General features: G+C 48.8%; 1 protein-coding gene and 15 non-coding genes across 16 annotated transcripts; all 16 read right to left on the reverse strand.

Annotated features, from left to right (window-relative positions):
- Window positions 1-518: 518 nt before the first annotated feature.
- On the reverse strand, window positions 519-590 carry TRNAQ-CUG (transfer RNA glutamine (anticodon CUG)). Its single transcript has one exon. It is a non-coding gene; the product is annotated as a tRNA-Gln (tRNA).
- A 5-nt stretch (window positions 591-595) lies between these two features.
- TRNAE-UUC (transfer RNA glutamic acid (anticodon UUC)) lies at window positions 596-667 on the reverse strand. Its single transcript has one exon. It is a non-coding gene; the product is annotated as a tRNA-Glu (tRNA).
- Window positions 668-748: 81 nt separating this feature from the next.
- On the reverse strand, window positions 749-820 carry TRNAQ-CUG (transfer RNA glutamine (anticodon CUG)). Its single transcript has one exon. It is a non-coding gene; the product is annotated as a tRNA-Gln (tRNA).
- A 5-nt stretch (window positions 821-825) lies between these two features.
- Window positions 826-897, reverse strand: TRNAE-CUC (transfer RNA glutamic acid (anticodon CUC)). The gene has a single exon. It is a non-coding gene; the product is annotated as a tRNA-Glu (tRNA).
- Window positions 898-1,051: 154 nt separating this feature from the next.
- On the reverse strand, window positions 1,052-1,123 carry TRNAE-CUC (transfer RNA glutamic acid (anticodon CUC)). The gene has a single exon. It is a non-coding gene; the product is annotated as a tRNA-Glu (tRNA).
- A 78-nt stretch (window positions 1,124-1,201) lies between these two features.
- Window positions 1,202-1,273, reverse strand: TRNAQ-CUG (transfer RNA glutamine (anticodon CUG)). The gene has a single exon. It is a non-coding gene; the product is annotated as a tRNA-Gln (tRNA).
- Window positions 1,274-1,278: 5 nt separating this feature from the next.
- TRNAE-CUC (transfer RNA glutamic acid (anticodon CUC)) lies at window positions 1,279-1,350 on the reverse strand. The gene has a single exon. It is a non-coding gene; the product is annotated as a tRNA-Glu (tRNA).
- Window positions 1,351-1,427: 77 nt separating this feature from the next.
- Window positions 1,428-1,499, reverse strand: TRNAQ-CUG (transfer RNA glutamine (anticodon CUG)). Its single transcript has one exon. It is a non-coding gene; the product is annotated as a tRNA-Gln (tRNA).
- Window positions 1,500-6,647: 5,148 nt separating this feature from the next.
- TRNAQ-CUG (transfer RNA glutamine (anticodon CUG)) lies at window positions 6,648-6,719 on the reverse strand. Its single transcript has one exon. It is a non-coding gene; the product is annotated as a tRNA-Gln (tRNA).
- Window positions 6,720-6,724: 5 nt separating this feature from the next.
- On the reverse strand, window positions 6,725-6,796 carry TRNAE-CUC (transfer RNA glutamic acid (anticodon CUC)). The gene has a single exon. It is a non-coding gene; the product is annotated as a tRNA-Glu (tRNA).
- Window positions 6,797-6,873: 77 nt separating this feature from the next.
- On the reverse strand, window positions 6,874-6,945 carry TRNAQ-CUG (transfer RNA glutamine (anticodon CUG)). The gene has a single exon. It is a non-coding gene; the product is annotated as a tRNA-Gln (tRNA).
- Window positions 6,946-7,055: 110 nt separating this feature from the next.
- LOC149354770 (uncharacterized) lies at window positions 7,056-8,168 on the reverse strand. The gene has a single exon (XM_089577551.1). It carries the CDS (start codon window positions 8,151-8,153, stop codon window positions 7,104-7,106), a length of 1,050 nt encoding a protein of 349 aa, XP_089433677.1. The 5' UTR covers window positions 8,154-8,168; the 3' UTR covers window positions 7,056-7,103.
- Window positions 8,169-12,116: 3,948 nt separating this feature from the next.
- TRNAQ-CUG (transfer RNA glutamine (anticodon CUG)) lies at window positions 12,117-12,188 on the reverse strand. The gene has a single exon. It is a non-coding gene; the product is annotated as a tRNA-Gln (tRNA).
- A 5-nt stretch (window positions 12,189-12,193) lies between these two features.
- On the reverse strand, window positions 12,194-12,265 carry TRNAE-CUC (transfer RNA glutamic acid (anticodon CUC)). The gene has a single exon. It is a non-coding gene; the product is annotated as a tRNA-Glu (tRNA).
- Window positions 12,266-12,344: 79 nt separating this feature from the next.
- TRNAQ-CUG (transfer RNA glutamine (anticodon CUG)) lies at window positions 12,345-12,416 on the reverse strand. Its single transcript has one exon. It is a non-coding gene; the product is annotated as a tRNA-Gln (tRNA).
- A 5-nt stretch (window positions 12,417-12,421) lies between these two features.
- Window positions 12,422-12,493, reverse strand: TRNAE-CUC (transfer RNA glutamic acid (anticodon CUC)). The gene has a single exon. It is a non-coding gene; the product is annotated as a tRNA-Glu (tRNA).
- Between the last annotated feature and the right edge of the window lie 2,530 nt (window positions 12,494-15,023).

Consider the following 15,023-nt stretch of genomic DNA (forward strand, 5'->3'; position numbering starts at 1 on the left):
ACCTTTTCAGCATGACGCGCGAAGCATAAGGCACATGGCAGACCTCTCGTTCATGAGCTAAACACAGCGACAAAACCAACACCATAAAACACGTGAAAAAATGCGCCCGTGCGCGCCGACTGCACGAAATTGGCTCCCGCGCTGCCGCAGGAAGGGTCGGCTCGCAGCGCCCCCTCGCGGAGATCAGCGGTGGTGCAGTTCAGAAAAAAATGCTTTGTCCTCTCGGCGCCTGCTCAGGCCGTAAGGAAAGAACGAGAGAGCGCGCGCCTCGAGACCGGCCGTGAGTCAGCATTGAACAAGCGGAGAGAGGCATCAACGTGCTCGGAGCCGTGCTCTCACGTCCGCATGCATAAAAACTGTATTCAAAACCAAACGCCCGGAAGGCAGACTAGGCAAAACAACACGATACTCATCATCCGGTGCCGAAGAAAACCTGTGAACACGGTGAACAGCAGCAAGAGGACGCACAAGAAGCGCGGATGGTATTAAAACTGGCAAAAAAAAAGAAAAGGAAGAGCAGGTCTCACCGAGATTTCAACTCGGATCCCTGGATTCAGAGTCCAGAGTGGTAACCATTACACCATGAGACCAAATTTTCCGACGCCGGGAATCGAACCCGAGCCTCCTGGGTGAAAGCCAGGTATCCTAGCCACTAGACCACGCCGGAACACGGTGAACAGCAGCAAGAGGACGCACAAGAAGCGCGGGTAACATTAAAACTGGCAAAAAAAAAAAGAAAAGGAAGAGCAGGTATCACCGAGATTTGAACTCGGATCGCTGGATTCAGAGTCCAGAGTGCTAACCATTACACCATGAGACCAAATTTTCCGACGCCGGGAATCGAACCCGGGCCTCCTGGGTGAGAGCCAGGTATCCTAGCCACTAGACCACGCCGGAACACGGTGAACAGCAGCAAGTGGACGCACAAGAAGCGCGGATGGAATTAAAACTGGAAAAAAAAGAAAAGGGGGAGCAGGTCTCACCGAGATTTGAACTCGGATCGCTGGATTCAGAGTCCACAGTGCTAACCATTACATCATAAGACCAAATTTTCCGACGCCGGGAATCGAACCCGGGCCTCCTGGGTGAGAGCCAGGTATCCTAGCCACTAGACCACGCCGGAACACGGTGAACAGCAGCAAGTGGACGCACAAGAAGCGCGGATGGAATTAAAACGGGAAAAAAAAAGTAAAGGAAGAGCAGGTCTCACCGAGATTTGAACTCGGATCGCTGGATTCAGAGTCCAGAGTGCTAACCATTACACCATGAGACCAAATTTTCCGACGCCGGGAATCGAACCCGGGCCTCCTGGGTGAGAGCCAGGTATCCTAGCCACTAGACCACGCCGGAACACGGTGAACAGCAGCAAGTGGACGCACAAGAAGCGCGGATGGAATTAAAACTGGAAAAAAAAGAAAAGGGAGAGCAGGTCTCACCGAGATTTGAACTCGGATCGCTGGATTCAGAGTCCACAGTGCTAACCATTACACCATGAGACCAAATTTTCCGACGCCGGGAATCGAACCCGGGCCTCCTGGGTGAGAGCCAGGTATCCTAGCCACTAGACCTTTTTTTTTTCTTTATTGCCGGTCTCCGACAGTGAGCAGTAATACAGGACGATACGCTAAAACAAAAACAAAGAAACAAAAAAAAGCAGTAGCAGTCAGTTTTGCACCGACATTGTCGCATTAAAATTCCTTCAGCGCTGTCAAGGCTTCTACTCTCGGCAACCACTGTGGTACACACTGAAGCGATTTCTGAACTTCAACAAATCTGGATATACTCTCGCGAAAATACATCCGTGCGGGCCTCGCATCCGGATCGCAATGGAAACCGGCCATGCGAGAACGCCATACAGAGTGGAGGCCAGCCAGCATTATGAGGTCAAATGGAATCCCGTCTTCATTATTTACTGCTAAGTATCTAATGCCGTGAGGGTCCAATGGGAAATCCTTTTTGACCGTTCTCTGTAGAACATCCCAAAAGTACACACCTTCCCAACAATGCAGAAAAACATGGTCTATAGTTTCGGGCTGTTTGCATATCAGACAGTCAGCTCCCCACGGTAAGAAAAAACCCCGTTGCTCTAGAAATTTCTTTACTGGCAGTGTTTCCGTATGTAGCTTGAAGAAAAATGATTTCATGCCGGGTGTCACCTGCATTCTCTTTACCCTTTTAAAAACATTCTGACCGGGCTGTCCACTATGCAAGGCTCTGTACAATGGTTCTGGAAAAATGTTGTCACGTACATCTTTGTACAGTGTTGTTCTTTTCACTGAAAAAAGATAACCATTTGAAAAACGCGTCGACAAAAACCGTATACTAGTCACCACCTCTTTGAAAAATCCTGAAATGGGTCCGGGCATCCCATTTGTGCCAACAATAAAACTAGGCAGCGCACATCTTAATCTAACTTGGCACACTGTGCGCAAAAAAGGATCGCTTGTGTCACGAAAAAACATAAACCTATTTACCAGTTGTCGCACAAAGAGATGCGACAGACTGAGACCACCATCCTTCACCCTTCTGAACAAATTCGTTCGGCTACACCTTTCCTATTGCGATGCCCATATAAAGGTTGCGAACACTCTGTGCAGCCTTTGCACATTCAGCCGCGAGCAGTGCAGTACCTGCATCAGATACCATAGCTTACTTATAAAAAAAAAAGGTTACACACCGTGGCCCTGGAAAAGAACGATAGAGGAACCCCCTTCCACCTGCCTGCTTTTTCTCGCGTTTCCTGCAGCTGGCTTAGCCAGAGGTCGTCATTGTTTTTGTAGAATTCCAATGGGACACCCAGGTACTTCGCTGGGGTGTTCACCCACGTCACGCCAGCGAATGTGTCTGGGGTCGTCGGCCATTCTCTATGCCAGAATCCCAGGCATTTACCCCAGTTAATTAAACGACCCGTGAGATCCCGGAAACACTTCACTACTTCAACCGTTGCTATAATACTTCCTTGGTCGATGCAGCATACGGCGACATCGTCGGCATATGCTAAGAGCTTTACTTCAGACGCTTGCAGATGAAACCCACGAATTGAATCATTCTGAATGATAACCAAGCATAGCGTTTCAATGTACAGACAAAATAAAAGTGGGCTGAGGGGGCAGCCCTGGCGCACCGAACGCTTCACCGCAATGGGGGCCCCCAATGACTTGTTTATGATTAGCTGCGTGGTGCAATTTCTGTACGCCATGACCACTCCCTCTTTGATAATCGAGCCGACATTAATATGATCAAGAATAGCGAACAAAATAACATGTGGGACGCAGTCAAAGGCCTTCTCTAGGTCGAGCTGCAGCACAGCGACACAAGCTTTCATGATGTCACAGCACTCAAGCACGCACCGTATCTTATGTATGTTAGTGACTATAGACCTGCCCCTGATTCCACATGTCTGGTGGCAGCCTACTAGGTTTTTAATCACTGTTTGGAGTCTGCTCGCTAAAACTTTCATTAAAATTTTGTAGTCTACGTTAGTTAAAGAGATTGGTCTGTAATAAGTCACAAGTCTAAGTTTTTCCTCATCATCAGTCTTAGGGATAAGAACAGTGTGTGATGTACTATAGGACTGTGGTAGAGCTTTCATTCGGTACGCCTCATTGAACACTTCCGTGAGCACTGCAGACAGCTTTTCTTTGAAAAACTTATAAAAGGAGGCGGACAAGCCATCGGGCCCAGGCGACTTTCCGTTGTTTCAGTTTTCAATGGCAAGGCACACTTCACCTTCAGTTATTGGTCGCTCCAAAAATTCTCTTATCTGATCGTCCAATCTCGGCATGTGGGCAAGAAACGTCTTTTTAAACCCGTCCAGGTCGGCAGGATGGAACGCAAATAGCGCCTGATAATGCTCAGAGAACTCTCGCCCAATGCCCTCGTTGTCATTCACAACGACGCCATTCCGCTCTATCTCTGCTATGTGATTTCGTCGGGCGTTTGTCTTTTCAAATTCTAAAGCCCGCTTCGTAGGCACCTCGCCTGCTTTCAGTGAATTTGTTCTCGCACGCACCAGCGCACCCCGATAACGTTCTTCTTCGATCAACTGCAGTTTCTGCTTTAGATTCCTGACGTCATCTATGAAAATACCGGGCGTTTTGCACTCCTCTGCTATCAGTTTCTGCAATGTTGTTCGCAGCTCTGTTTCCTTCATTTTTTCGTGGAAGCGAATCGCACTGGCCCTGTCAATTGCTGTGACTTTAATCTGCTGCTTGCGTAGTTCCCACTGCTGACCGAGATTCAGGCTACTGTTTGGTTTTAGTCTTAATTTCTTCTAATGCTTTTGCTACGAATTGTTCGTCGCCAAGTAGCTTTGAATTCATTTTCCACATGTCCCATACAAAGTGTTTCATTTGTTTCTTTGTTCCTATAGCGCATTTAACCAGGCAGTGATCAGTAAAACACATCGGTACAACGTCGTAACCACGGCACCTCGGGATCACATCCAGAGAGACGTAGATCCGATCCAGGCGTGCGTGGCTAGCACCCTGGAAATGAGTGTACTTTACAGCGCCTGCGCTCTGCAGGCATTCAGCTACATCTGTTAATTCCGCTTCGGCAATGACCTCTGCTAATAAATCTGTACTCTTGTCTCGGAAAGCTGTGCAACTGGTTTTGTCTGCAGACCTAAGCACGCAGTTAAAGTCACCCAAAATAATGAGGCGTTTTTCAGACATCACGTACTGTCGGACATAGGCAAAGAAATTATGTCTTTCCTCCACTGTATTAGGCACATACACACAAATCACCCGATATTCCGCTTCACACAGAAGGAAGTCACACACTATTAATCTCCCAGACGGGCATGACATGATGCTTTGAACAGTAAGACCGGGCAACTTTTTCACAAACAGTACACATCCTGCTGACAACCCAACAGCGTGGCTAACGACGGCGTAGTACCTCGCTGTGAAACGCAGCACCATGCTCGCAGTCTCCCCCTCTCCCTCGACTTTTGTCTCCTGAACAGCTAGAATGTCAATGTCCTTCTCTGTTACCAGCCGATACAATTGACTTTATTTTCGTTTTTGTGCTAACCCTCTGACATTTAAAGTAGCTACACATAGAGACGGTTCAGGAGCCATTTAGGTTTGCAGTAGGAGGGAGGCCCGGAGCATGGTGCTTACCTTTAGCATCTAGCAAACCGCTAGACGCCTCCGGGGCCGTCCGGTTGGCTGCTGTCGCTTTTCGACGGGGGAGGCTTGTCGGCAGGCTTCCTGTCCACGTTGACGTTTGGTCGCGGCTTGAAGGTAGCCCGCCGTCCTTGCGCCGCTTTCACTGGCGGCTCGTCAACGCTGCCTGCGAGCACCTTGTCGTCGTGGTCCCCGGAGTCTTCGTGGGGGCGTTTCGTTGCCGTACCGGTACCCGTTCTAACGGAAGCGCCGTTGACTGGTGCATCCTGTCCCTTAGATGATAGAGGCGGTTGCGCTTGACGACTCGCGCCGCTTTTATCAAGGTCCTGCTGCACCGGTGGTGGACTAGCCACCGGCTGACTGGGACGGTCTGCGCTTGTGTCCTGCGGTCCACCAGCGAGGGCTGATAGTTCTGCCACTGCACTAGGCACCGGCTCACCCGTTCCCTTCGCCGCGTCCTCTGCTTCGGTCGCGTCCATTAAGTGCTCGGTTTCTTCCCTTGCACTCGGTCCCATTGCCGAGGCATACGTACGGATACACTGGGAGTCCTCGTGTCCGAAACGCCTGCAGCTCGAGCAGCGCAGCACCTTGCACTCTCTCCTGACGTGGCCGGTGCCGTGACAGCGCAAGCACTGCATCGGACGGCCGGGTGCGACGACTAAGGCCAACTCTCCTCCAACCCGTATTTGATGCGGCAAGTCTTCGACTGTCGTGCCCCTCTTTAGCTTCAGAACGACGGTCCTCGTCGTGGAACCCTTGTCGCTCACACCTTGCACACGCCACCGCTCCCTACCCTGCTGAAAAAAAGTTCTATGATGCAATAACCTCATAGATCATTCATCATAGAATATCATACAATCTGTATGACATATCATACAATCTGTATGATATATCATACGAATTGTATGATATATCATACAGATTGTATGATATGTCATACAGATTGTATGATTTTCTATGATCAATGATCTATGAGGTTATTGCATCATAGAACTTTTTTTCAGCAGGGTACTAACGTCCATGACGGTCCCAAACGCCGCTAACGCGGTCCGCACGTCGTCGTCAGCCACACTGTGCAACAGCCAGTGAAGCCTAAGCCTCACCTGCTGATCCTGTGGGTCGATGATGACGCAGCGACGCTTCTTCACGTTTAGTTCCTTAAAGGCCAGAAGCCGCTTCGTAGACCAGTCGGCAGGAGGGCGTCTCTTAAATCTTCCACCCTGTAGGGCCGCGCTCGCACGTCGCCATGCAAAAACACGGTGTTCAGAACGATGTTTCCTGTTGGCAGTTGGGGCAGTATAAGCTGATAATCACCGTCATCGCTATCGGTGATCCTGTTTCCGCGGCCAGCCAAGGCCGCTATCGCCGCTCCGCCGGAGCTCATGATCCTGCGTCCGCACCGAACGGTAGCCGGAAGTAGAATGACTAGACCACGCCGGAACACGGTGAGCAGCAGCAGTGGACGCCCAAGAAGCGCGGATGGAATTAAAACTGGAAAAAAAGTAAAGGAAGAGCAGGTCTCACCGAGATTTGAACTCGGATCGCTGGATTCAGAGTCCAGAGTGCTAACCATTACACCATGAGACCAAATTTTCCGACGCCGGGAATCGAACCCGGGCCTCCTAGGTGAGAGCCAGGTATCTTAGCCACTAGACCACGCCGGAACACGGTGAACAGCAGCAAGTGGACGCACAAGAAGCGCGGATGGAATTAAAACTGGAAAAAAAAGTAAAGGAAGAGCAGGTCTCACCGAGATTTGAACTCGGATCGCTGGATTCAGAGTCCAGAGTGCTAACCATTACACCATGAGACCAAATTTTCCGACGCCGGGAATCGAACCCGGGCCTCCTGGGTGAGAGCCAGGTATCCTAGCCACTAGACCACGCCTTTTTTTTTTTCTTTATTACCGGTATTATGACACTCAATATACAGACAAAACACACCAGCCTGACTTCGGTTGGCGGAATACAGTCAAAATTTCTTCAGACACACCATTCCATCAAATACATTAATCCACTCAGGGGGTTCGGGTAACGCCTGATAGACTTCTCTCATGTAGACCATATGCTGAATGAAATTTTCGCGTACAGACCGAACATTAACATCTGCATGGCGGACTGCCATTCTGGTTTGCCACAGACTGTGGAGGCCCAGTAGCATGAACATATCAAAGGGAATGCCTTCAGCACACTTGACTGGGAGAAACCGGATCCCGTATGGCGTTATTGGAAGTTGTTTCTTTAGAGTTCGCTGCAGTATGTCCCAATGGAATATAGGGTCCCAACAGTCAATAAAAACGTGTTCAATAGTTTCTGGTTTTTTGCAGAGTAAGCAGTTAATTGTCCAGGGTACAAATATCCCTTTCTGATCTAGCCATGCTTTTACGGGTAGTGTGTTCGTGTGCAGCTTAAAGAAAAAGGATTTGACTGAAGGTCTTACGGGCATTTTTTTAACCCGTTTTAAAACGTCCTTTCCTGGGCCCCCACAGTAAACAGACCTGTACATTGGTGTCGGCAGTAGATTTTCAATTAAGTCTGCATACAGTTGCTTTTTTGTAACAGAGCAGAGGTAATCCATTGAAAACCTTGAATGCAACATGCGGAGGGAAACAACAATTTCATGGAAGTAACCAGTCACACGGCGACATCTTATATCACTTGTAGTCACAATAAATTCAGGAAGCGCTTTCGCAAGTCGAACTTGTATTACTGTGCGCAAGAAACTGTCGCTTTGATCGCGCAGATAAAAGAAACGTGACACAATCTGCCTAATAAACAAATGAGAAAGACCCAGGCCTCCATCGCGGACTGAGCGGAAAAGGTTGGTACGACTCACCCTCTCCCAAGTTGAGCCCCATATGAACACAGCAAAAACCCGATGCGTTTTCTGCACATTTGCGCGGGTCATACACAGCACTTGCAACACATACCAAACTTTGGCTATCAAGAACAAATTGCAAGCAGAGGCACGCGCAAACATTGAAAGGCCGCGACCCTGCCAGTTTCCCGTCTTTTCCTTCATTCTCTCCGTTGCATCACTCCAGTACCTTGCGGGTTCCTGATAGTGCTCGAATGGCACACCAAGATACGTCGTAGGTGTGCCTGTCCATGTCGTACAAGCAAACCTTTCTGGCTTGATGTCCCAGTTACCGTGCCATGTACCAACACTTTTTTCCCAGTTTATCTCTGAGCCCGTCAGCTTACAGAAAGCCTTAGCGAGGTTGACCACTTCCAACACACTCTCGCGATCTTGACAGAATACGGCTATGTCATCAGCATACGCCAACAGTTTTACCTCAGTAGAATGCATTCTGAAACCTCGTATTGCTGTTTTATGAATTACTGCTAAACAAAAGGGTTCGACATATATAGCAAACAGGAGAGGAGACAGTGGACATCCCTGTCTTACTGAAGATTGCACTGGAACCCTTTCCGTTAGTGACTTATTTATTATGAGCTGGGTACAACAATCGCGATAGGCCATCATTACACCTTCTAAAATTGTGCTGCCTACATTTGCATGCTTCAATATGCAGAAAAGGACCTCGTGTGACACCCTGTCAAAAGCTTTCGCCAAATCGAGTTGCAACATGGCAACTTGGCCGTCCATGTCGTCGCCGCATTCTAACACATTTCTGGCTACGTGAGTGTTCGTGAAGATTGTTCGACCTTTGATGCCGCATGTTTGATGCGGCCCAACTAAGTGCTTGATCACACCTTGCACCCGCTTCGCGAGCACTTTCATAAACACTTTGTAATCGGTGTTCGTAAGGCTGATAGGCCTGTATGAACCTACTGACAGCAGCTTGTCACGATCATCCGTCTTAGGAATCAAGACGATATGAGCAGCTCTGAAGGACGGTGGCACCCGCCTTGTTTTATACGCCTCATTGATAACGCGATGCAACACATATGCTAGTTGATGGGCGAACGCTTTGTAAAATGTGGCTCCTAAGCCATCTGGTCCAGGGGACTTTCCTGCCGGCAGTTCGCCGATAGCGGCCTCGATTTCGCGGACACTTATCTCTTCCTCAAGACTGTCCCTGACGTCATCTGCTATCTTTGGCATACCAGTCATGAATTCTGTGATGAAAGTCTCGCTGACACGAGTAACGTTGCTAAACAACTCGCGATAATATTCCACGAACGCCTGCTCTATCTTTTTCTGCTCACCCGTCACCTCGTTCTTATAGCGGATCTGTTTGATTTCATTTTTTGATGCATACCTTTTCTCGTCAGTAAGAGTGCGTTTATTCGGTGCTTCCCCAAGCCATAATCGTTCACCTCGTGCACGAACCATAGCTGCCTTATATCTTTCATTGTCTATCACCTCAAGTTCACTTTTGGTTATTCTTATTTCGTCTGCCACTTTTTCAGGCTCCAAACTCACAGCGTTTAACAAGTATTCTAGCTGGCGCTGCAGAGCTTTCTCATTCTTCATCTCATTTCGACGCTTGATGCTTGCTCTTTCAATCGCTGCCATCTTTACTTCATTTTTAAGTTGTTCCCAGGCAGCCGAGTAATTTTCGGGCTCATCATTCACTAGCCGCCCTAATTTTCCTTCAACTCCTTTAACAAAGGGTTCATCATTGAGCAGTTTAGCATTCAACTTCCACAGGTGCCAGTTAAATCGTGGCTGCTTTTGCTTATTGCCAATGACGAAACTTACGAGGCTGTGATCAGAGAATGAAACAGGTATAACATTGTAGCTATTGCAGTGGGGGATTAGAGCTAGGGACACGTAAACTCTGTCAAGCCTTGCTTGACTACCCTGCTGGGCGTGAGTGAATTGTGGCCGCCCGCCGCTTGTTATAGTGTGACCTACATCCTCCAAGTTATAGTCATCCACCAAGGACCTAAGTAAGTCGGCGCTTCGATCATGTACGTAGGCCACTTTCCATCTATCCTCCGAAAAGCAAACACAATTAAAGTCCCCCAGCAGAATAACATTTCTTTCACAAGGCAGATACTGATTAAGTTGTTCAAAGAAAATACATCTCTCATTGACATTGTTGGGGGCATAGACACAAACCAAACGCCACTTTTCCCCCGTCAACGAAAAGTCCAAGACGATGAGGCGACCATTTTCAGACACAGTAATCATTTCCTCAATAATCCCCACACTTTTGCGTATCAATACAGCACAGCCGGCAGATCTTCCTACTGCATGGCATACACAGACATTAAAACACGTTGTGAATGATGACACCATACGATCAGTCTGCTCTTGTTCTTCCACCTTTGTTTCTTGTACCGCGATTAGATCTAGCTCGTTCTCCATGCAAAGGCGGCTAAGCTGGTATTGGCGTCGTCTTGCAGCCAAGCCTCTGACATTAATTGTCGCTATGCGTAGGGAAGAATTTAAGTTATTCGCCATTTTGAATCAAGTAAATCAAGCAGAAAGATACGAATGGTGTCATTAGAAACATCACTGACACTGTTCTATCAATTCTAAGGTGAAAAATTACAAAATGACACAGCATAACCAAGTCCAGTGAAATCTTCAACCGTACCTCGAATGTGTTGCTCGAAGTTTCCGTTGTCTCTTCCATTTCGAATCAGAAGTCCGGCAACTTCGACGGCACCAAGCTTGTCCGCTAAGTGGGCGTCACCGCCGACTTTCTATCCGGCGGGATGTTCGGTTTCGGGCGTAGCGTCGCCCGTCGCACCCCCGGGGTCTTTGGCGGGGGTCTTTGGCGTCAGTCCTGTGTTTTGTGTGCCTTCTGTGTCCCCGTTTCTTGCGCCATACCAGTTTTTAGTTCATCGTTATTCGGCTCGTTTGGTTGTCCATCCTGGGTAGCTAGCTCATCATGAGTTCTCTTCACCACCACACTTGTGCCTTTCTCGCTCGCGTCCATTGCCTCAGCATCGTCTGTTGGAATTGTTCCGCCGTGCGAGCTTAGAGAGCTTGCACCCGCAGACGCGTTCGATGTAGCATGCTCCGGTTTAGAAGTAGTGGGAGACTCAGAATCACTGGCCTGGGCCTTGTGGTCATCTCCGGACTTCTGTTCTGGAGACTTCGCGTCCTCGCCACTCTTCTCCTCTGCTCTTTTCAAAGATTCCTCAACTTCGGCTTCATCCATCAACAGGTCGTTGACGTCTAATTCCCTCGTAGCTTTCTGCGTGACAGAGGCATACGTCTTCTCGCACTGCTCTTCTCCGTTGCCGTATCGGTAGCATAGTGCGCAGCGTGGCACGCGGCAGTCACGTCGAATGTGGCCGGTACTGCGACAGCGCAAGCATAGCGGGGCCCTGCCGGGCACCACCACAAGCGCCAGTTCACCTGCAACACGGATCTGATGTGGCAAGTCGTCCACCGTCACGCCCGTCTTCAAATTTAAGGCCACCAAGCGCGTCGAGGACGCTTTGTCTTGCACACCTTGAGCTCGCCACCGTTCACGGGAGACGTCCGTCACTCTTCCGTACGGCAAGAGCGCCGCACGTATGTCATCGTCCAGTACGTTGTGAAGCATCCAGTGAAGCTTGATACGCAAGGCTTGGTTGTTAGGGTCTATCACAACGCACCGCCTTTCCTTCACAATCAATTCCTTCAAAGCCAAAAGCTTTTGCACGCCGTCTCCGTTTTTGAAGGTTACAGCCCATACATGACTCATCTGATACGCCCCCAGGGCGATAACTTCAGACAGCAGGCCTAGGCTAGCCAGTGTGTCACGGAAGTCTTCCACACGATATGGCCTTTCACGCACATCGGCATGCAAAAAAGAGTGTTTAAAACAACTCGCCCTGTAGGTAGCTGAGGCAAAAGCACTTGATAATCCCGGTCATCGGAGCCAGAAATCCTGTTACCGCGGCCCTGCTGGGCCGCTGAAGCCGCTCCTACGGAGCCCATGACACACACGTCCGTTCGCCTCGGCGTCCGGAAATGGAATCCACTAGACCACGCCGGAACACGGTGAACAGCAGCAAGTGGACGCACAAGAAGCGCGGATGGAATTAAAACTGGAAAAAAAAGTAAAGGGAGAGCAGGTCTCACCGAGATTTGAACTCGGATCGCTGGATTCAGAGTCCAGAGTGCTAACCATTACACCATGAGACCAAATTCTCCGACGCCGGGAATCGAACCCGGGCCTCCTGGGTGAGAGCCAGGTATCCTAGCCACTAGACCACGCCGGAACACGGTGAACAGCAGCAAGTGGACGCACAAGAAGCGCGGATGGAATTAAAACTGGAAAAAAAAAAGTAAAGGAAGAGCAGGTCTCACCGAGATTTGAACTCGGATCGCTGGATTCAGAGTCCAGAGTGCTAACCATTACACCATGAGACCATATTTTCCGACGCCGGGAATCGAACCCGGGCCTCCTGGGTGAGAGCCAGGTATCCTAGCCACTAGACCACGCCGGAACACGGTGAACAGCAGCAAGTGGACGCACAAGAAGCGCGGATGGAATTAAAACTGGAAAAAAAAGTAAAGGAAGAGCAGGTCTCACCGAGATTTGAACTCGGATCGCTGGATTCAGAGTTTTTTTTTTTCTTTATTTCCGGTATTCACATGTACATACAAAACAAACCGCAATCACCAACTAAGTTAAAAACGGCCGCAAACCTTGTGCGGATGTACTTAAAAGTCCTTCATCGACAATAACGGTTCCAAACGTGACAGCCATTCTGGGACACATTCCTGCAACTTTTGCTCCTCAAAAAAGTTTCTGATGCTTTCTCTAAAAAACAGTCGTGCAGGTCTTACATCAGGATCAGCGTGCCGAACTGCCATTCTGCATTTCCAAATACTATGCAAGCACATTAACATAATCAAGTCAAAAGGGGTTCCGTCATCACTTTCTATTGGTAAGTAACGAATTCCATAGGCGTCGAGTGGAAACTCTTTTTTGATGGTACGCTGGAGCACATCCCAGAGGAACACAGCATCCCAACACTGCAGGAACACATGCTCAATTGTTTCTTCTTTTCTGCATATTATACAATGTGTACCCCATGGAACAAAAAACCCCTTTCGACCATCCACGGTTTTACAGTGAGAGTTCCCGTATGGAGTTTAAAAAAGAAGGACTTTACACCAGCTGGGGTTGACATTGTTTTCACGCGCTTTAAAACGTTCTTCCCAAGGCCTGCTCTGTAAAGAGACCGGTATAACGGTACGGGCAGAACCACATCGCAGAGATCTTTATAGAGCTTTTTCCCATTGACTTCGCTCAGATATTCAAGTGAAAACCGTGTTGACAGAAACCTGCACGAAATCACGACTTCACGCAGAAAGCCATGGACGCCGCCAGGCAAACTCCCGACGGGCACAACCATATTAGGCAGTTGCATCCCCAAGCGAAGTTGACAGATAGTGCGTAAGAAAGGATGGTTCACATCCCTGAAGAAAAAGAAGCGATTGACCACTTGTCTCAAAAACAAATGCGCCAAACCAAGTCCTCCATTCCGAACTCGCAAAAACAAATTAGTGCGGCTTGTTCTTTCCCAAGATGATGCCCAAATGAAAACGGCGAACACGCGATGAAATTTTTGTATGTTTACCCTTGAGCAATGCAAGACTTGGAGGGTGTACCAAATTTTGCTAACTAAAAAAAAGTTGCAAATTGTGGCTTTCGCAAACATCGACCAATTCCACCCATTCCACTTACTTGCTCTATCTCGAAGCTTGTCCACTTCTCTCCTCCAGTACGATTCATTATCCTTGTAACAGTCAAGGGGCACACCCAAGTATTTGACTGGAGTTCTAACGAAGGTCATGTTGTCAAAAGTGGCTGGAGTCGCCGGCCAATCCCCGTGCCAGAATCCCAGGCACTTAGACCAGTTTACAGCGCTACCACTAACAGTACAAAACCCTTTTACACATTGGACAGCATGCGCGACACTCTCAGTGTCGGCGCAGAACATCGCTACATCATCTGCGTAAGCCAAGAGACGGACTTCCGCTTCCTGCAGTTTGAAACCACGTACACAATCACTCTTTATGACACTTAAACAAAGGGGCTCAATGTACAAACAAAACAACAGCGGCGAAAGGGGGCAACCCTGGCGCACCGAGCGCTGGACTTGGATGCGCTCTCCCACCACCTTGTTGATAATTAGCCGCGTTGAGCAATTCCGGTACGCCATGGAAACCCCGTCTCTTATAATTCTACCGACATTTACATAATCTAAAACACTCAACAGAACATCATGAGGCACCCTATCAAACGCTTTCTCCAAATCTATTTGCAGCACCGCTACACGCGTACCCATTGCGTCGCAACACTCGAGTATACTTCGCGCTATGTGTATATTTGTTGAAATCGTCCGGCCTTTAATTCCGCATGTTTGATGCGGCCCCACTAACTCGTGAATAACTGCCTGCAGCCTCTTAGCCAATACCTTCATCATTATCTTGTAGTCACAATTCGTGAGGCAAATGGGTCGGTAAGACGTCACTCTGCGCAGTACAACTGGGTCTTCTGACTTCGGTATGAGGACCGTGTGGGAAGACGAGAAAGAACGGGGTAGTACATTTCTATCGAATGCCTCGTTGTACACGTCCGCCAACACTGGAGAAAGAGCACCTTTTAAACATTTGTAAAAGGCTGAAGTGAGACCATCTGGTCCTGGAGATTTCCCCGGATGCATGCTTTCGATAGCGCTTCGCACTTCTTCGGCTGAAATAGGTGCCTCTATTATGTCTCTCGTTGTGTCGTCTAACCTTGGCGTCAATGACAGGAAATCGTTGTTGAAACGATCTATGTCGACTGAAAAATTGGCAAAAAAAGTGCGGTAGTGCTCGTAGAAGGCGCGTTCGATGTCTTCCGCCGTATCGCTAACTTTTCCATTATGTTCAATTTCCGTTATCTGGTTGCGCCGTGCATGCCACTTCTCTGAGCTCAGCGCTCTCTTTGAAGGTGCTTCTCCCGCTATCAGCCTATCAGCCCTT

This window comes from Amblyomma mixtum, chromosome 3 (assembly GCF_055824585.1).
Source record: "Amblyomma mixtum isolate Tamu chromosome 3, ASM5582458v1, whole genome shotgun sequence".
Lineage (NCBI taxonomy): Eukaryota > Metazoa > Arthropoda > Arachnida > Ixodida > Ixodidae > Amblyomma > Amblyomma mixtum.